The sequence below is a fragment of the Pleurodeles waltl genome, chromosome 3_1, assembly GCF_031143425.1.
Source record: "Pleurodeles waltl isolate 20211129_DDA chromosome 3_1, aPleWal1.hap1.20221129, whole genome shotgun sequence".
NCBI classification, from domain to species: domain Eukaryota; kingdom Metazoa; phylum Chordata; class Amphibia; order Caudata; family Salamandridae; genus Pleurodeles; species Pleurodeles waltl.
In genome coordinates this window covers 1,628,752,694-1,628,775,027 of record NC_090440.1, presented here as the reverse complement: position 1 = coordinate 1,628,775,027, position 22,334 = coordinate 1,628,752,694, and the positions used below count along the sequence as shown (strand labels likewise).

At 41.8% G+C, this 22,334-nt stretch overlaps 1 protein-coding gene across 1 annotated transcript in view; it reads left to right on the top strand.

Moving 5' to 3' along the window:
- LRP2 (LDL receptor related protein 2) overlaps positions 1-22,334 on the top strand; it is a 363,947-nt gene that overhangs the window by 138,437 nt on the left and 203,176 nt on the right. Inside the window, exons 19-22 of the mRNA XM_069225286.1 lie at positions 719-849; positions 11,766-11,903; positions 13,068-13,349; positions 20,613-20,852. Coding sequence (XP_069081387.1) covers positions 719-849; positions 11,766-11,903; positions 13,068-13,349; positions 20,613-20,852 — 791 coding nt within the window. The remainder of the gene's footprint in view (positions 1-718; positions 850-11,765; positions 11,904-13,067; positions 13,350-20,612; positions 20,853-22,334) is intronic.

Genomic DNA, 22,334 nt, shown 5'->3' with positions numbered 1-22,334 from the left:
ACAGTATACATAGTGCCCTTCCCCGCTAACGTTGCTGGACAATTACTTTTTTTTAAATGTCTGTATTTGTAAGAAATGCATACACTTTAATCAAATACATATAGGGGCACTTGAGGTGCCATTCATTAATTTGAGTTCATATTCTTCATATGTATTGCAGATGCATTTACAAAACAGGTAATCATGGGAGGGGCACAATATGATTTTCATGCAAAGCTGATTCAACTGTATAATTTTCTGTCTGTTCATATTGGATGATACATTTTATGTCATTTGGGCATAACGGTCTGCGTAGCCATGTATAATATGCAATACAGCACTGCATGAAGTATACACAGACATGAGTTTCTATGCCAGACTGAGAAATTGTAATTGTGCTAATTAATCAGTTTGCTTGGATATCATTAAATCAGGTGCAGTTGAATGCTGACCCTATGGAGAAATATAAGCTTGTAAGATTAGTTTGTGTAGTGAGCTCAGAAATCACACTCTGCAGCTCATAAACGTGTTATGTACTAAGAACTGGGCACTGGAGAATGGAGATATCAGGGCACAAAAGAGGAGAATGCTGTTGACATGTAACAAGTTTTATAAACCCTGTTGGTTTGGGAGAGAAGGAGCATTTCTGATTCTGTATCAGTTATATAATGTTTTAAACAAGTCAAGAAAAAACGGATTTGTACAAATCTTCAGTTACTTTTTTAAATTCCCTTTTTAGTTCCTTACGACTTTACTGGGTGGATGCCTTTTTCGATAAAATTGAGCACAGTACTTTTGATGGTTCAGACAGACGCACTCTTGATCGCATTAGCCAAATGACTCACCCGTATGGCCTTACCATCTTTGGAGGTGAGTTCTGAATGAATGTGCTTCTCTAGTGCAAAAAACTGTTTACACCAATGTTCAGAGCAAAATGTACTATTTTGTATTATTGATCTAGGTCCGATTGCCTATCCCTTCACTGATGATGATTGAATGTATCACCCATCAACTCTAAACTTGTGCATGGTTTGTTTATTTTGAATGTTACAAGGTATAGTTTATGTTGGTGATTTAACACTGTACTGATCAATTGTGAATATTTGACATGTGAAATTGTTGATCCTTAAGTATGTTTGACATATATATTGGTGACCAGGAATCATACACCATATTACCTGGGTGTTGTTTGTTTAACACTTAAGCGAAGACTTCAAAACAGTCTGGACCAACGTTAACTTCTATCTGATTTCCAAACAATATAAAACATTGATATATTAGATCCTTTTCTTAAAGCAGGTTTTCTCTTAGCTGAGTCCCTCAGTTAGTGGATTCCAATGAACTGAGCTGACTAGTGGCATTTTGATGTTGTATAGATTAATCGAGGACATATAGCTCCTTAGAATTAGAAGGCATAACAGTAGCTGCACATTTGCCCAAAGTGTAGCCAGTGAGGGCAGTGAGTTAGTATCTGTAGGAACGAGGAACAGTAAGAAACTAGTAACAGATGGTTAGTATGGACAAACACAGTTGCTTGTGCTCTTTGGTGGTGGTGTGACAAAAGTCTGAAAGAATGTTTTATAAACAAATGGTATTGGCAATGACTTTTCACACATTTAAGGCAAAAAATGAGTTATCGTGTTTCTGGTGGTTTTGGGTGATATTGGGTGATGGAAGCAGGACATCTCACTAGTATTAAAAGGCTTTTGCATAGAAGATGGTCTTCCAGAACCTTCACAACTTCTTGAGGTAAGTCATTTTATCCCAAACAAAGAGGAGGGAGTCTGTAGCAGGTGTTGGCTAAATGTAAATTGGATTGCCAATGATCCTGATATTACCTAATAATTTGCATCCATGATTTTACCTTATGACTTAAAGAAAGGGTCGTCATCTGCCAAACAGTTACATGTCAGTTGAGGATCAAAACAGACCATTATTTGCGTTCTCCAAGTTTATCGCTGGGATGAAACATCATTGTGGTCCTTCTTGACTAAGAATGTGGTTCTTTTCACAAAAACACTTTTGCAAAACTATGGCAAATGAAAAGGAGTTTCTCCAAATAGATTTTAAACATTTAACATACAATGGCAGTTAGTGCCTATTCCACCCACATCATGTGATCTAGGAATTCTAGGCTAGATTTGCCTCCTCTGGCAGTTTCCAGTAGCCTTACCATTCAGCCCTGTGAGCACAAAACTGGTCTGGCTGCCACTTAGCGTATGCTAATCCTGCAACTGAACCCACTGGTTTATTTGCTGTTATTGCTAACACGATTTACCTGAGACCCTGGTGATTCTCACCTGCTCCCCCAGTGGAGGCAGCCAGCTGAGAAGAATAGGAGCGGTGGCTCTAAAGTTGGCTACAGGTAGCCAGATGTAATGGTGGCTACGATGAGAGAATAATCATTATTTTTGTGCAGTCAGACATGGGAGTGGTGTGAGTGGTGTGAAGAGAGTTCTTAAAATTGGCACACATATAAATGGGTCAGAATACTCTCTAAGGAATATCGAGGAACCTCAAAACTGAGCTCGTTTAGCCCTCCACTAATTATGTTAATCCTCCCCTTCTACTCTAGCACCTCTCAAAGGTGCTTCCCCACCTGCCCACTGACAGGAATGTATTCCTATATTCCCTTCTCATCCATGTTGGACTCACACAATATCCCTACAGTTCTTTGTTATTGTTAGGCCTGACATACCTGGCATGGTATTCCCTCAGACCTTTTGCTTTCATTCCCTGATTTTTTTCTAAACTTATTTTTGTTGGCATTAGGACTCTGTGCACTTTACTCCTTCTAACCAGTTCTAAAATGCTTGTGCACCCTGAGGAAGAGATCCTGCCCTGCTGACTGAAGAATTGTTGGACTGGCTTACCTGGAATCCAGGCTACTCAGAGTGACTCCAGAGGTGCCCTGTATTATCCCTACATGGCATGCCATCTGCCCTGTTTTCCTCCCAATCCTTTTCACCTCCAATTTCCATCCCAACTAAAGGCTCCAAAAGTATGATCACTTTGTAATATTTGCAGGTGTTTGCTGCAGATGTTTGCTGCATATGTACCTGTGAAGTCCTTTTTGAGGTGGTGTGTAAACTCCCCTGAAACTCACATTGCACGAGGACACAGACTCGCTTTGTGCTATTAGGTTCAAAAGGTGTTTTGACTGTTCCATTAGCGCTGCACATCGAGTGAAAACATTAGGACTTCCAAGAAGGCATCAGGCTAAATCTGAATGATTTAGTCTGCTTTAGAATCATGTGATTTGAAGCGGGCAGGACCAGGTTGCATCAGACTGACTCATTTGGGGGGGGGTGGGAGGGAATGTAAAATTCTTCAGTTAAATGTTGCCCCGTTTGCAATAGCAAGTTTCCAAGGTGGAACCAGCATTGGGTCTGTTACCTCTACCTAATGTGGAACACAATAAGAGGCTTGTTTGGCATGGAGTGGTTTTCCTTGCATGAGAACTATTCAGTATCAACGAGATAGAAGGCGGATGCACTATACAGTCATGCAGCAGCAGGATTCCACCTAATCCTCATCTAGCATTATAGCCATGGATGTTAAAGGGATTGAATTGGACAGTGATGTTGAAGCCTCTCCTGTAGCCTGGAAGCACATGAGGCATGGGACTCATAAGTGTGTTCTCTGAAGAATCTGAATCCAGAAACAAAGGATCTCTAGCAGGCTCAATGAAACCTACACCAAGGACTAAGACAAATCCTAGGGTTTCGGGACATGTCACAGGACTAGTCACATTGCCCTAAGTCTTGAAAAAACATACCAAAGCCACAGGGCAAAGTGCGGTCCCTCCTTGGGATTGAACTTGAAAGGAGCCTCAGCTCCATGGCAAGACGTGGTCCAATAACCACCTCTTCCGAAAAAAGATAGTGTGTCTGCCTACTGTTTAGACTATTCAGTGGCAAAAAGCACCTTTCTCACTGGTGCAGCCTTGAGGCCAAGGTCCGGAAACTCAGAAGCACAGAAGTTACAAAATGTAAAACCATGAGTGTAATCACAACACTTCAAAATCATATAACATAATGTCTGTCTAAAAGCAAGTAATAAAAAGGAGAGAAACAAGAATGAGAAAAATAGAGGTGGTGGGATAATGTTGGAGGTTAGAGTATATATGAAAGAGGAAATAAGGACAGAGAGGGAATGGGGATGGGATTACACACCAGTAGGAGCAGCTAAATAATGAGCTACAAGAAAACAATCCAGTCACGAGGACGAGTAAATCTCTTCCCCTTCATCTTCAGCAGTAGGAGTTAGTGACAGGAGATAGTCTCTGAGTGGCTGTCATATGTCTTTAGGCCTTGGCGATGGAGGCTGTAGTGAAGCTTAGAGTTCACTTGTGGTATCGCAATAAGACATATCCAGCAGCCAGGCTGCCACTGTAGGATGTGTGCTGCTACCCCAATGGAAGGCAATCTGTGGTTTGGCCACCAGCAGGTGCAAGAGCAGTGAAGCATTGTATGCCCAGGGGCTTAACATACCTGAGTAGGGCCAGAAGTAGGTCATGAATAAGCACCTGCTCTATAACGCGGGGGTAAAATAGAATGAATGTCTTCCCAAAATGTGAGGACCAGGGCACAGTTCCATGCTAAATGAACAAAGTCGGCATGTTCCACTGTACATTTAGGGCAGCGATGCTATCTCTTTGGGTTTAGTTTAGCTAGTGGATTAGGGGTGGTGTAGGCACAGTGCAGATATTTATAATGTGACAGTTTATGATAGTTATTATTAGAAATCATCTTTGTTTGTGCACAGCAATAATACCATGTTTTATCAGGGAGGGGGTGCCCCAAATCTCTCTCCCAAGCATCCTTCGACTTCTCTGCCTCAGTAGGCCTGAACTGTAAGAAGGTATGATATAATCAGGATTTCAGGTGAGCACTATTGGGGCAGTAATAATTAAGGTGAGGGTGGAAATTCCTTCGGTCCTTCAGGGTAGGTACGTAAAAGCAGCATGTAACTTTCTGTGTGATCAATGGATATGCCATGTTTGAGGTGTTGAGGCCCTCTGTCAGGGTGGAGACAGAATGTAGAGTGGAGTTGACGACCAGGTTGCCAGTGGTGTGCAGCTGATGTGTCACGAGTGTATGATGAGTCAGTCACTCTCGGGTGAGGGAGAGCCATGGTTTGTTGGCGAGCGGAATTTGAGAGGGACATAAAGTGTCGTAACCCACCTAGCGAAGGAGTTTGGTCCTTGCCCAGCACGTGGTGGGAAGTGTCTGTATCTCTGCCAGGTTCCTGGGTAAGCCCTGGGGTATTATGCTGGGAAGGAAAAGGGGGAGGGTCTGGATCCATTCTGGTTTGAGATATTGGATTCTATAAATTGGGTGTTACCAAGAGTAAGCAAAATGTGCTTGTGCGACCAAATAATAAAAATAGAAATCAGAGACTCCGAAGCCATCGCTGTTGGAAAGAAGCGTCAAAGTGCTCCCATACGAGACATGTAAGCAAGCTGTGCAGAGTCAAAGAAACTCCTAGTCAGGGCAATGGGGATATTCAGAAACAAATTTAGAAACAATGGGAGGGCTACCATTTTAAATATGGCTATCTGCCGTGCTAGTGACAAGGGTAGCTTGATCCATTGTTTGACTTGGGCCGAGAGCTTTTCGACTGCTGGACCAAAATTGTGCTAAATCACTTCAGTGCTGTCTCAGTGGAGGTAAATTCCAAGGTACTTAATGGAGTCCTCACAACAGAGTAGGGGGTAATCGAGAAGCAAGAAAGTGCGGCCGCCATAAAAGTTCAAGGAACCATGGCCACTGAAAAGTTCTGACTTTCTCCAATTGATGGACAAAATGAACCACGCCTCTAATCACCAGAGGAGATTATATGCGGGGTCCCAGACAAATAACAATATGTCATCCATGTAATGAATGGCCAGCAACAGGCCTCAGTGAAACTGAAGACCTCGATTTAAATGACATTCTTGGAGGTGACAAACCAGGGGGTCTTTGCAAATAATGAATAAGGGGGGGGAGTGGGCTACCCTGACCGGTGGACCGTCTCTATGGAAACAACTCGGAAAGTCTGCCATTAACCTGTAGAAGTCTAAACAGGTTTTATATAGAAATGAAATCAAGTCTCTAAATCCTCTGGGGATCCCCAAATTTGTTAAAGTATTGTGTTAAAAAGGTCTTTGAGGGAATTGAATGGCTTTTTGGCATCTAATAACACTGCCGCTGCATGGAGATCTGTGGAAACTTGATTGATGATCGCAAACACAGTGCAAAGGTTGATAGAGTTGAATGATGGGGAACAAACCCTGACTGCATAGGGGAGATTATGCTGTCCATCAACAGGGAGAGGTATGTAGCAATCACATTTTGCTAGCATTTTATTGTTGTGGTTTAGTAGTGACAAAGGCCTGTACGATGTGCACAAGTGAGGGGGCTTTCCAGGTTTAAGAAGCAGTGTAATGACTGCCTCTCTCAGTGTGGGAGGTAGGACACCCAGTTCCAGGGACTAAGCGTATACGTCTAGTACAAGGTTCTGAAAAGTCTGTCCTGGAGAGCCGGGTCCATGCCAGATTTTTAGCATATCCACATTTAGAAACAAGATGTTTCAGAATTCTAAATTTTTCTAAATGTGAATATGCTAAAAATCTGGCATGGACCCGGCTCTCCAGGACCGACTTTGCAGAACCCTGGTCTAGTAGGTGAGGAGCTAGTATATGTTTATAAGCTTTATAGAAATCACCAGTAAAATCGTCTGTTCCAGGGGCTTTAGAGCCACTTAGGGTGTCAATGTCTTGGGATATCTCCTCACATGTGATGGGGGAGGCTAAGAATTGCTGTTGACAGTCTTCAAGCTATACCATGGCAATTTTGGATAAGTAATCTGCCAGGGTGGCATCAGACATGTTAGTGCATGATGTATATAATTGCCTATAATATGCAGTAAACGCAGTCACTGTGGCAGGAGTATCAGTTGCCATTGTGCCATCTTCCTGAAGTCAATTTGTGACATACGAGGCTTGGTAGGGTGAACGTAATAGTCTGGCTAACATGCAACCTCACCTCTCGTCCTCTCCGCATCCGCGCACCCTAGCGTATTTACGAAGGTAAGCTACTTCACGAGTAGCCAGCTCCTGAAACTCCTGTAATAACGCAGACCTAATGTATAATGGCACAGAATGTGTCGGGACATACTCTGACAGTCCAGGGCGTACAGTTTCCTCTCAATCTTTGCTAAGTCACCTCTGATGCTGCAAATACTCCTACATGTTTAGCTATGCATACCCCCTAATGTATGCTTTGATGGATTCCCAAAGTGCTGAGTGTTTCTGTACAGTCCCCATATTTAGTGAAAAGTATTCAGTAATTGCATCATGTAACTCAATACTGAAGACAGCATCCTGCAATACATTCACAGGGAAACACCAGTTTCTGATAGGTTTGTTTCGGCATGGAACACGTAGTGTTACCGTAGCTGGGGATTGTTAAGATAAAGTGCATGGGTGATGCGCAATATCGGAGAGCCAAAGGAGCATTTCTGGGGAAAGGTACCAGTGGTCAAAGCAGGACCAGACATTGTGTGGGGCAGAATAGAAGGTATAGCCTTTTGTGCATGGATGTCTAGTGCGCCAGGCATCGGTGAGGTGGAAGGTATAAACCTGTTAGAGCTTGCAGGGACTGTGGTTTGGTAACCCCAGAGGAACCAGTGGAGTCAAGATTAGGGTGGCACATAATGTTTAAATCCCTATGTAGTAGGATGTGTTCAGGCTGGAATTGATCCATATGTGTCGAAAGCTCGCAAAACAACTTAGGAGCATCTACGTTAGGCGCACACACATTAACTAGCAAGATAGGCTTGCCGGCCTAGATCCTGTATACTAATAGATATCTTCCCTCTGGGTCAGAGATGGAATTTCGACTTTCAAAAGGGATGCTCTTGTGAATTAGCGTGCCAACCCCCCAGTAGTATGAGCTGTAGTACGCAAAAAATGATTTTTGCCCCATTGTGAAGCGTATAAACAGTCAGTGCTGTGTGCTAAATGAGCTTCCTGTAAGAATGCCAATTTGATACAGTGTTTAAGTAAGAGAGGGCTTGTTCCCCCTTCCTCGGATTACTGAGGTCTCTGATGTTCCATGTATGCAAGAGAGGTCAAAAGAACGATCACCGGTCTCCCATGGTATCATGTGGGTAATGACAAATGTGTGGTGTATCGGCAGTGTCTGCATTGTAAATTGTCATGAAGGAAAGAGTATTGTAACATCTGTGTGTGAACATAACCACACCGGAGTAAGCAACCACCAATGAAACACAGTGATTCCCAAACCAAACAAACAGCCAAAGGTGGTGCAGCAACGCTCCGTAGTGAGTGATATCGCCATATTGTAAAGCGGTTATGTAGCAGTATGGGGCCTGCCAACAGAAGATGTAAGTGAAGGGTGCAATGTTCACATAGTTCTCTTCATGTCATCCATCAAGGTAAGTGCGAAACCTGGGCCAGAAGACAACAAGAGCATTTGGTGGATGAGTTGTTAGGGTGAAGGGACACGCTGTAGTTCCGATGGTAAGGGAACTGGAGAGCCGACAGAGGAGTGACACCTGGGTGAAGTCTGTATGAGTTTATGTTGCTTGCAAAAAAGTGCAGCATCCCACGTGAGTTGAACATATGGTGTTTGCTATTCATCTCAGTTCACAGTTGTGCTGTGTATGGCATACCATATCGGATGCCGCATTTCTGCACTTTCAATTCAATGTTGGCATATTTGCGTTGTGACTCTTGGACAATTGGTGTAAAATCTGGGAAGAGAGATAAGGTCATCCCTTGATACTGTGGTGGTCCCTTCTTTCATGACAGGTGTAGATCAGTGTCCCGATCTCGAAAACTGGGCGTGGTGGTGCTCCTGGAATAGGGCACGGGCCAAGTGATTGATGGACCGTCTCAACAACAAAAGTGTTCAGTAAATGAGTCTCTACCATATACGTCCACCAATAGTTTTTCAACAAAGATGTCCATTCGCCTGGTGTTGGTTATCTCTGCCACCCCAGTAATGCAAAGATTATTGCAACTTGAGCGCGGCTCTAAATCATCATTTTTGATGGCAACAGTTTTCTATAAGCACTCAATTCTCTCCATTCACTTTTTGGTTTTGGAATTATCATCCTGTATGTCAGATATTCGTCACTCTGCACCACGTAATCTGATGGCTTTTTGGTTGATGCGTTCACACTGTGAGGCATGCAATGACGTCCCGGTTGATAGCAGGTTCAACCAGAATAGGTGAGGTTGCATGTGCCATCTGGCAATTCACTGCATTTTCCTGAGATCATGCAGGATCCCTCAGCCTGTCCTACTGCAGATCAAAAAAAGGGGGTGATACAGTGCCAGTTGGAGGAGCCCATTGGGGAGGAGAATATCTGTATGCAGATCAGGTGGGACACGGCTCTCCCATGATCCCCCAGTCCCACGACCAAAGAGACTCCGTGGCCACAGGGAACCTCAAGCCGACAGGCAGCTAAGTCACAGGCCAGAAAACAGGCAGGTGGCTCCCAAGTATGTCCCAGGCTGCTTCAATCCCCAACTCGGCCCAGCAGCAGAACTCCCAGTGTAGGGCGACCACTCTGCGGCCCTGCTCTAGGCTTACCCATGGACCCTATCACCACAGGGACTCTGAGGGCTGTGCCAGGCCACGGTGGCCGTCAATGCATCGGCTCCAGGTCGGGCAGTCAGGTACCTGGTCCCGGCCTATATGCAGTGATGATAGTGGGGCTCATGTAGTGGGCAGGATGGCGTCAGCAGGCCGCAGCATGCAGGTGAGGTCTTGGGAACTTCACTGATGTGAGGCCACCTTGGTCAGCTGCTCCCCCACACACCTTGACCTCATCATTTATGGTCAGTGGTTTCCGCCAGAACATCTGCTTTATCAATGTGCTGAATCTCAGGGTTCTACAACTAGTTTGTCAAGCTTCTCAAACCAGATTTTGAAACAAAGTGCTCCTGATGTGAACAGACAATACAACAGCTATGTATTATACACAGAAACAAGGAAGCGTAGAACCCAGCCCCGCCTAAACACTTTGGAATTGGGTGCTAAGTCATCACATGCCCATGCTGATGCAGTTTGTCTCAGGATGGAAAGCAACTTTTCTGATCTCCTCAGCAGGATGCATCAAGAAATTCACAAATTGGTGATGAACTCACAAATCCTCAACCACTATTTCCACTACTGGGGTACTCCAGCAGTGGGCTTGTTTACCACCCACACAAATGCAAAATGTCAAAGCTTTGCCTCAAGATAACCACCCCCAAGATCCCTGGGTGGTTCCCAAAAGGATAAGCACATCCGGGATAGCAGCCCACAGCTTTCTCCAGTTACTACTAATTTCTTTAGTATGGAAAATGGCAAAGGTACAGTGATGCTAATTCTCAACTGCCCAACATGGGCCCTTCAACCATGGTTCTTGCAACTGTAAGGGATTTCCATTCAACCACATGAACATTCACAACCCCCATCCTGAGCCAGCATAAATGACAGTTACTGCATCCCTACCTCATGTCCCTGAATTTTGCGATTAGGGGCCAGATGTACCAAAGGATTTTACCCATTCTGTGTCTATGGGAAAAAGCTTTCGTACACATGGCCCTAGGTACCTGTGGGTTTAGCATTCAGCTATGCTATGCAAAAGTCAAATGCACACCACATAATATATCCAGAGCATGTTCTACTTGCTAGAAAGGGGCCCTAGTGGTGATCCTGGCTAATATTCCACTAGCACACATTTTCTAAAGCTGTTACGTTGACTTTGTTACGTTTACTAAGATGTCCTTTGTGGAGTTTCAGGCTCGATAATAACAACAAGTCAGGCACTCTGTTTAAAACATTGGTCCAAATGCAGGCATAGCTGAAGATAAAGAGGGGCCTATTTCAGAATTAAGCATGGAGTTCCTGGAATAGGTCTGGGCCCTCATTCCAATGTATTTCACAAATACCAATAAAATAAAGAACACTAAACAATACATTCTATAAAAGACTTGATAAACCATTAATTACTAACACAACGCCTCCATCCTGCCTTTGGCTGAAGCTGTGGGCTTCACACTCTCCTTCTTTCTCATGGTATGGGGATTGCCTACCCAGAGAGCAGGGTCCTCTATCAGTTTAAAGGGATGAAATGCCTTGATGCTGCCCCTGTCCAAACATCTTCCAAATGTCCTTGTACGTTATCACAGTAGGTGTTTGAACATTGGTTTTCAATCAATACACAGCATGTGACAACAGCTAGCCATGCTGCAGATATAAAAAGTTACTTAACTGTAAAAATCGGGCTGCGATTGTAGATTCACATGCACCCTACCCACTTTCCTGAAAGTAAATTCATGGCAAGATGTATAGGCAGAGTCAATAGTTACCTTTTCTCTAAGAGTTGCCTGTTTCGTCTCTAGTACACAGATATTATAATGATGTTCTTCTGCACAAATATACCTACCCTTGGGAGGAAAATAAAATCAGGGGTGGTGTCTGGTTTTCGAGGGAGGTACCATTCGTCACCTCGAAACTGAAATTCCAAGTTTAAACAAAACCAACTTGTAGGGTTACTAGCCCAACACTAGGGGGCAGGAGTTTGCATAGAATGTAAATCTACAGCACTGCAAGTTGCAAACCAGTTGTTACAGGTATGTAATGTTTTCCTAGCTTCTATTTACTCAATGGTGCGTTTATGGAGAAGAAAGGATTTTCAACGCCCTATGGATATTTCCTTGTAACCACAACTTCTGCTTCTTTGTATTTGATTGGCATTTGTCTGTCTTCTTCCCTGTGACATAGGTTTTGCATATGTTACTGACTGGCGGCTTGGTGGAATTATAAGAGTCAGGAAAACAGATGGAGGAGAGATGACTGTAATTCGACGAGGCATAAGTAACATCAAGGATGTGAAATCATTTGATGCAAATTCTCAGACTGGTAAGATTGGGCCATATGTACGAAAGCTTTTTCCCATACACACAGAATGTTCTCTATGAAAAAACATTACAATAAGATAGATGGTGGTCTTCTTGGGGATTTTCTGGCATATTAAATTACATTCAGAATGGGTTTATATCAGTTAAAATGCAAAACTATGTAAACATTGTAACAACTGGTGTTTCATCAAAAAGATCAAATGAAAAGCTGGTCATTTAGACCCCTACGGCTAGTTCAGCAGTAGCACTAGACAGAGGACCACTAGAGAGAGGACCACTCACTGCTTTCAGAAGCACCAGTTGGTTTGGAAGCCATCATTTATGGTTAAGTGTCCTCATCTACACAGCAAGGACATCTTTGGTCAAAATATAATGCTAGTGTGGCAACATATCATGGAGGACTGCAGGCTTATTTTAATGCAGAAACAATCCCCTCAAACACCGGTGTATTTCTGCCTAACAAAAAGCAATGCCACTGAGGTGCAAGTAGCTTTCTCATTGTACACGATGGGCCAATGCTGATTTGTCGAACTTGGGCCCACAATGCACCGAGGGCGTAGTTCCATTTACAAGGGAAAATTATAGATTCTTTCCACAGTCAGTGTATTTACTTGTCTCTTTTCACAAGCTGAATATACACCGAATCGGGGAAGGACTCGGGGAGTATGGGGGGATCCTTACTAGTGACTAATTTTTCATCCTATTTTCCAAATATTTGGCAAAAATGTTGTGGGTTTCACAGGCTGTTCTGAAAAAAAAAAAATTGAATTCTATCATGTCGTGGTACAGTACCCGGGAGCTTCCTTGCTTCAAACTATGCGTCTGCCTAAAACAGAATTAAAGTTTTTATTTGAGGTTTAAGTGAGCTGACTTTGCCTGAAATTACTTTACTATTCTGCACTCCATCAGAAATTTGATGTCGGCCTGTGTGACCATTCCAGTGCTGCTGGTCACCCGAGTTTATGTACTGTATTCAGAACTAATTGAGCGCAGTGTCTCACTTGGGTGAGACGCAAAGGCGAGGGAGGGTAGATGGCGGGAACGTGTGGGAGGGGGGATGAAACATGCAGCAGCTGTCACCCTTACTTGGATTATCTTGTAAATGGAATAAAGAAGTGTAAATACTGAGAGTCCCTTTTTGTTTGTTTCTGTGCTTCCTTTCAAGGCTCTAACTATTGCAATCGGCAAGCCAATCCCAATGGTGACTGCAGCCATTTCTGCTATCCAGTGCCTAACATGCAGAGGGTTTGTGGCTGCCCATATGGCATGAAGCTGAGCTCCAATCAATTGACATGTGTTGACGACCCATCAAGCGAGCCACCCACTTTGCAGTGCGGTTTCTTTTCTTTCCCCTGCGCTAATGGGAAATGCGTGCCAACATACTTCCGCTGCGACGGTGTTGATGATTGCCATGACAACAGTGATGAACAGGGCTGTGGATCACTAAGTAAGTAGTAAAGCACGGGGCAATCTTTGTTCCTCACAGTCACAATTGTAGCCGGGGAATATTGAAGACCGTCAAAAGGGTCGGGCTACTTTGCATTTTTGGCACTATCCTCACTTCTTCAGCTGCCCCCGATTTTAATTCAGCAAACGCCAATCACATATTGTGTGGTATGAAAGACCCCAGCATGGAGGAGTGCAACATCAACATTACTCTTTATACGAGCACACACACACCCGCCCCTCCCCATATATATATATATATATATATATATATATATATATATATATATATATATATGTATATATATATATATATTCACTGTCAGCAATAAAAACATAGATTGCAATTAAAAAAGTGAAACACCTGTTTTTGTGAGATGTGGTGATTACTGATTATGTTTTTTTCATCTCTTCCTAAATTTTTAAGTTATGCTTTCACTTGCCATGGAAGTGCATAGCTATTGAAGCCTTCGCAATTATATATTTTAAGGAGTTTTCTCATGAATGTGTATTGTACGGTATTCAGGTACCTAGTTTGAATTAATTGCTGTCATTGCAATGAACATTTGTAAGCACAGATCAGAAATGGTTAAATTAAAACATACTTGTTTAAAGGACGATAACAAATAAACCAATGCAATATATGCAGGACCACTGGAATTATGCAATAGTGTGGCTGTGGCGTTTTTTTGCATAATAATAGATTTCCCAAATTTGCCACATAATCCATCATCTACCGCATAGTCTGTAGATTTTAACAACAGATGTTTCTAGATGAAAGTGACTAAAACACGCAGCAACTTGTAAGGCTGTGCAGTGGAAGGCCCTTTCTAAATGTTGACTGATCGCCTTTCTGTTGTTTATTGCTGTATTTCAGTGCTTAACTGGTACTAATGCGTTGCAACCTATGCCCAGACAGTGTTAAAGAGTGTTGAAATGGCAAATAATTAAGTAATGCTATCAAAAAATGTGCTGCATTACGTCGCATAAATTGCCTTTTCTTGCCACATAATTTAGTCAATCCTGACACATAATTTGGTCCTCCCCTGTTGCATAATTCCAGTGGTCTTCAATATATGCAATTTAAATGTTCTCAAAGTATCTCATACATCCTACTTGCACAGCATTGTAAAATGCATTATATACACCTACCTGCCTACATAGAATTCTTTTTTTTGTTTTGGGCTATTCTGGTTGAAAATGCTAAATTCCGAATAAAATCCACAAATTGAATTTAATTCACCATAATCTCCCCAATGTGGAGGAGTTCAGCCTGTGTATTCTTCTGTGGATTTAGCATTTTCTCCAAAATATGGAGCATTTTTAATTGAACTCCAAATCAGGCACTAAGTTTACTTTGAATGCTAGAATAATGTCAGTCACCAGCCCAGCTATATTACTGGTGTATCACTCATGCTGCAAAAGGCCTTAGGAGGTACTCTACCATCAGTGAAGAGTAAATATGGAGTTATATGTAATTTGTGCCTTGTTCTGGCACTACTCTATAACACATCTAGAAAGCACATTTTATTCTCATTGAAGATGTGATAGCTAAATGGAGAACTTCAAAAATGTTTATTATGTTATCGAGTGAAAATTAGAAACATGCCTATGTGGAATCCATTCCAAATTGTGTCCAGCAAGTGGAGTGCTGGACAAGTGACTGTTATGAAGGAACAACATTTTTATGGCATTGGACAGAATTACTTAGATGGTGTCTTCCCCTGAAAGCCTTTGTGGTGTAATTTACTGACAATATCTGCAACTTTTTCAAAGATGGAACCCCTGCTGTAGTCTTTCGTGGGTAGAAAGAGGTACATCAAAAGAAAATTGATGAAACTGGTATTTATCAACATTTAGTATACCATGTCCATGTGTGGATACTATAGCCCACATTGACTAAAGTTTTGCAAGGGCATATGAGTGACCCAACACAACGCAAAAAATAGTGTCAATTTATTTACTGTTTTAAAGGCTTTTGTGCACAGCGTTAAATTGTGGTGTGTTGCACGAGTAGCTACACAACTTAATGAATGTAGGCATTTTTGTCTGATTCACAGTTAATGCTTAGGAAATCGTAAATCTATGGTTCATAGATGTAGACCTATGATTTGAATCGATTTCAGGCTTTCTGCTGGGATAAAAAAAAAAAATCCCTGTCTTTACATGGAAATCAACACAAAGCACACATTTCCATGCTTACTCCTCCTCTTTCATACATATTCCTGTGAAGTGACCAAACGTTCTTTTTTTCTCCACTAGTAAAATAGTTATCCTGGTCTGGAAATCCTTTCACTTACGCTCTGTTGAAATATCGGGAAGGTTGAGTAGAGAAATCCTTTCACCTACACATCATTGACATCTTGGAGAGTTCGGGTTGGAAAAATCTATGTATAAAGGATCTGGAACAACATCCCTTTATCCATCTGGACACCCCAAACAGTAACTTGCAATGCGAAAAGTATCCACAGTCTAGATATTTCTCAGAGCACTTGTTGACTTTATGCTTGTCTTTGACCCTGTACAGTGCTCCATTGCTTTTCTGGCTCTGTTTGCAAGTTAGAAACGCATATATCCAAATCCTTTTACATACATGCCATTGAAATATGGGGACGTTTGGGTGTTTTTCTCATTATATTTATGAAAACTGAGTGTGAGAAATCAGGAATAGTAACCAGTCTCTTGAATGCTCCCAAACATATGCATATCCTCTCCGTTTTGTATTGGCGTGGTATTATTGTCAAAAAGGTTCAGAAAATTAAAGCCATGAAGAATATTATATATATATTCCCGTCTAGCTAGCATGACTCAAAAAAAGGAGAAACTGAAGGATACTGTTTTTAATAATGTACATCCTACTGTCCCAGCCCAAATCCAGTTATGAAGGCCCAATAACAGAATCCCAAAATAAGATCTTAAGGCAGCAAATACTAGAAGCCAATACATTTAGTGCTTGGACCGAAGCATAACAACATCTATTAGGCAAATAATCCGATGTATTTTTGGAAAATGCTAAACGATGGTGAGTTCCCCCACATCCAGACCTGTCTCTCTTTTTAATATCGTAGAGTATACCTGAAGAGAGGAGGTGACCAGGTTATCAAAAGGTAGCTTAAATGAACAGATAATCTCAATTCTACTTCCTAGTTGATTTTGATGGACTATGGTGATCTACTGATGGCTTTTCTAAGGGCTTTACTACCTGACGCTCATAGCACTAGGCATAGCTTTGAAGTTACTTAGGACCTCATTTCAAGCTAATTGTGATGTGTTCAGTAACTGCCATTGCAGCCAAAATCCCCACTATTTCCTACAAACTGCATATTCTGGTGACATTTATCACATGCAATAAATTCCAACCCAGTGAAGTCGGATTTTGTCAAGTCTGATAAATATTGCACCAGTTACCAGACCATTTTAAATGAGAAGTTTTGTTCAACAGCTGCAACTGTTTTCTTTACTTTGACGAATAGCAATTCTATTGAAGAGGGATAGTATATTTTGATATGAATCAGATGACATCTAGTTTTACAAGGGGCTCATCTTCCAGAATGGAAACACAAGGACGTATGCTGGAATGTTTAGTCACTCTGGCTATTTCCACCTGTAGTGTTTCCACCATGAAAAATCTATATTCCCAATCAGTGAAGCACACAGCTTCACCAGAAAATCCTTCCACAGAAATATTTTGGGGTTACTATGTTCGAGTACTTGTTTCAGAGTGCATATCTTATACACCAAACCGAAATCCACAAAATTATACATTGACATTCCCAGGGTCCTGACATTACCAGGTTTTGACACGTGGGGCACAGATGTCTTTGATAAACCACATTTTGTTCATAAGGACTAGATATTTCTTGTTAGACTTTTTTTACTCACAGCTTTCAGGAAAGCAACTTAATGGTTATGATTATATTTTTGTGATTACGAGTTTGGAATTTCTACGGTCAATTTATTCCTTCTTTATTAGAGATGCGTTTGTGAGGATTTTTAATACTATGTCAATGTGAACTTACAGTGTCATTCAGAGTTGCAAATACACCAACATGGGTAAAACCCAATCTGATATATACACAGAAAGAACGCCTGACGCCCAGCTTGAGTGATGATCTTGAAGAGCTCCCATTAGCTGTGTATTGCTACGTTAAAGTGCTCCAAATGTACATTTTATGAATATTGAAACTCCCTGCAGGCCAAGAGACTTTAGGTGGGTATAGGGCCTGTAGGATATATTTTAGGAAGGAACATAATTTCTGTATTTTAAGTCATTTTCCAAGAGAGAACACACGTTTTCTAAGGTGTGAGAAGATCCATTCCTGTTCTTTCTTTGGATTTTGGGACTTGTAATCGATTCTCTTGTTTGCACAGTGACATATAGACCAGGGTGTGTTACTCATGCTTCAATGAAGAAACCTAGAAAGCAGTGCCAACAAATGGAAATAATGTGATTCTCCTTAAGGCCTTCAGCCTTGGTGCTACCTGCGGTCTTTTTGAACTGGCAGTGACACGAGACAGCTTAAATGCTTGAAAGATGTTCCACGGCTAAAGACCCCCAGAAAATGGTGCAGAAAATGGTCCACCCTAATAACAATTTTGATCCTGTGTTCCGTGCTTTGTGTGCTCTAAACCAATTACACATGGGTCTGCCGACTGCAATGCCAGAGGACTTAGGCAAACAGGTGACAAGGAAGCAGGTCTCTTTGGTTAGGTCAGGCTTTGTTTTCACCAGAAATGTTTCAATATATTTTCTGAGTAGGCTTACATTTATTGTCAAAAAAAGCTGCGCTTGGACATCTTAGATATTTTACAAACATATATGAATATCTGAGCACATAAAACATCACAAAAGAAAGACCCATTGGTGCAGTTCTGTTAAAGCCAATTGTTCAATACAAACCTTCTTGCAATATTCCTAAGCTTCATGAGAACAGACAACAGCCAAGCGAGAGATGCCAACACGTGTTTTTCTGTATCACAAGAAGACAAACTTCTTTTTCAGGTCAAGGGCGTCAGTGACTGGATGTGTTCTCCTATTATGAGTGCCCAGATTCTTAAAGTTAGGATCCTGGTAATACTTTGTCCTCAAATATACAGTACTAAAACGCTCCAAAGGATATTTCAAGTGGTAATCTATGCTCAGGAATCGTTTTCCAATGCACCGCCACAATAACGCTACACTAAAAATGTCTCCCTTGAATCCAACTACCAATCTCTTGGAAATATTGGGTTCTGAACATCTCGTATATACCCCCCATTACTGCACAGCCATGGCAAGGTGACAAACCAAGACCAAATCTTGTCCCTCCTTAACAGTTGCTACCCGCACGCCCATACTGAGGATGTCTCCTATCGCAAGAATCACACCAATTTTTTTTTACTTTTTACTACCCGGCCAGCTGGCATGTATCTCCATCGTCCTTGCTTCTCATTAAAGCCCACGACTATCTTCCATTGGTACTGCACACTTCATTACTAATTCTTAATTGAACAAGCATTTGCAAAACCTATGTCTGGCCCATTGCAAATTGGTGCGATGTTTATTTTGTACAATATTTTATTGCACACTTATCCTATAAAAATCGATAGACAAAAAAGAAAACATGCCTCAGTCTTGTGTGCAATATGCTTCCCATAAAAGATTTAAAATGAAAAAAAAACATTAACTCAAGTAGCCATTTTCCAGAGTTTTTTTTAAATAGCAAAGCCTTCCAGTTGTGCCTTGGATTTTGTTATAGGTATAAATATTATTGTTATTAATATTTGTGAAGGAGACAACAACAAACCACACATAACAAGGCACTTAAATTGCAGGTAGCCACAATGTTGCAATGCCACAAAGCCCCTTTATAACACCAACTTTGAAAAAGACCCTGAAACCTATTTAGCGTGTAGCTGGGCAACCTTCGTGTGGACAAAATCTGTAGCCAGTGTTTGAAGTTAAAATACAAAATAAATAAAATAAAAACAATTTGAACAGGATTTGTCATTTCAAATAAAGGAACTATTTTATACTATGAGAACATTGTACACATGCTTTGTACAGACACTCAAAGTATAATGAGACAGTGGGTAAAGTGGGCTGACCCATGCTATATGTTGTGGTCGAATGAAGCAAAATGTGAATGGAAATTAAAAAGACCAATATATGAAGCCCAGTGAAAAAAGACCCTCAATGTATGTATATTTTGTATGAATTAACTGAAAAACAAAAGTGTAAGAAGCTAGAAAAGCTGTCTCAAATGCCAGACCTAAAAACTGGACACCTTTAAAAGTACTAGACCATGTGAACCAATGCCAAAATGTGATCGACTCACCATCATAAGATTACCAGATGCCTCAGGTTAACTTCTATTAACACCCTGCATGTTAACACTGGGAGATCACTCTCGAGTGCAGTGACAACAGGAAACAGATGACATCAAATACCTGCATGGACTTAAAACCACAGCCACATAGGCTTCAATCTCTGAAGCCTTGGCTCTGGTCCGACCAGTATGATAGTATTCTCTGATTTCTAACATGTATCCTTGCATCCACCTGGTGCAATGGCCTAGTGTTTTCTCAAGAAGTGGTCAGCGCTACACATCACCTCTCCCCCGAATATAAATAACTAAGGTGGTGCGAGAAGAAACTCTCGAACAGGCTTAGCGCCTTCCTCGAGCACATGCACACCAATGCCCAAGAGTTACTGGATGACTTGTTTCTTAGGTGTTAGAAAGAGAATGTGTGACACGTTTCTGGAAGCAAAGAGATGACCTTCAACTAGCTGGCTTGCTTTTCTAAAGTCAGTTTGAGTGCGCAGGAAGCTTTCTACAGCCCTTTGTGTGCTACGTGCCGGTTACAGAGTCTGATCCTATCTGCACTGATTCAGACTCTCATACTTCCAAGGTTGAAGTGCTTGATCATTACTAGTAGTCACGTTAAACACCTTGGAGGGGGACGTTGTATGCCATATAAATAAGTAAGGTTCAGAAATATCATAACCAAAGTATGATCTGACAGAAATACCATGTCATATATATATCGTTTACAAAAATATAGTACTTTTGAATGTAATAACAGAAAATCAGTACAGATTGAGACACTTTGATTTTTAAATGTATTTAGAATTCGTTTCTGTCAGACAGTATTTTTGCTAATGATATTCTGACATACGACCAGAACAACTATTATTATCGTTCTCAATATAATGCTTACATGTCTGTCGATCTGCCCATTTACCCTCCGGTGAAGCATGTTTCCTTGTTTTATTACATTTCAGACAGCACTTGCTCTACTATGGCATTTACATGCGGCAATGGGCGGTGCATCCCTTCGCGCTGGCGCTGTGATCGACACAATGACTGCACGGATGGCAGTGACGAGCGGAACTGTCCCACCCAAGGCCCCACGAGCTGCTCCGCTAACATGTTCACCTGTGCCAACAACAGGTGCATCCCTCGCATTTGGCAATGCGACACAGACAACGACTGTGGCGATGGATCGGATGAAGCAGGCTGCGGTAAGTAAATACACACTACATTCCCACTGGGTGTTGTCACTGTTGAATATGAAGAAGTGACCACGAGCAGAAGTTGTTATTGTGAAACATTATTTCTGCTGCTTACAGAACACGCTGCTCTAAGGCGTTGCGGAGGATGCGTTTAGCCATACATAAAATATAACAAAATCAAAAGCTCTCCAGTTTTTTTGTTTTAATCGAGCATTCACCCTCATTTAGACCTTTGTGTAGACAATGTTGGGAAAAAAAACCTCAAAGTAAATGGATTACATGTTTGTATCTCTTATTCTGTGGTAGGCATTTTAATATTATTCAACATTTATCCTTTTGGAAATATGCAAGCGTTTTGCTTCCTTTCCCTTGTTATTTTAGTAACTTGCATATTTTAATGTAGAAATTAGGAACAATTCTAAATATTATTTAAGAGTGTAATGCTAAGGTAGATTTAATGTACACTCACCAAGGTCAAACATATAACTCAGTCAAGACTACATACTACTTCCGTAGATTGCACACAGAGGAGGGCAATGTTCCTTACATCCAGGATAGTTAGCCGCCGACTACACTGTTATGTAAACTGAGGCTTACAGTCGAGGATTGCTTTATGTGGCTTCATTTTCAGCTGTACAGCCTTCTGCCACACATGCCTTTAACGAGCATGGTAAATGTAACAAGGGAAAAACCTACACACACACAGATGTGTGCATATATAATATATACAAATATATATAGGTGTATATAAGTATATATATATATATATATATATAGAGAGAGAGAGAGAGATAGAGAGAGAGAGAGAGAGAGAGAGAGATAGAGAGAGAGAGACAGGGAGAGATAGATAGATAGATAGATAGATAGATAGATAGATAGGACCTAGTTTCTTTAAGAAAAGCATTTTTCGTTTTGCCTATAACTTTGGCGCCATTTGAAGAATCTTCACAAAATTTTCAAAACTAGTATGCGAGTCACTTTAGCTGTTGTGTGGAAAGTTTCAGGGTCACTTGTCAAGCTGGGATTGAGGAAAAGGGGTCCCAAAATGACTTTTCCCCATGCAAATCCCAACAGGGATTTTAGACACAACTACAACCTGAACCGCTGGACAGAATTACACCAAATTTGGCAAAAAGCTAGCTCTTGGTCCAGATGAGCCCTATTTTTGCAGCCCCCCCTCCCTGGGCCGATTTTGGGCCCAAAGACCCCATCCCCCAGGGCCCGGCCTTAAAATATATATTTCTTTAATGTGGGAGGGGGGCTGGGTGGCCCCCTACCCAGGCCGATTTTAGGCCCCAGGGACCCCATCCCCTGGGACCAGGCCATAAAATATATATTTTTTTTTTGGGAGGGGGGCTGCGCAGCCCCCTTTTCCGGCCGATCTCGACCCCAGGAACCCCATCCCCCCGGGGCTTGACCATGTCATCTGGGTGCCCTCAGGGCACCCATTCAGCAGTGTTAGGGACTGCAGGGGGAGTCTGAATGACCCCG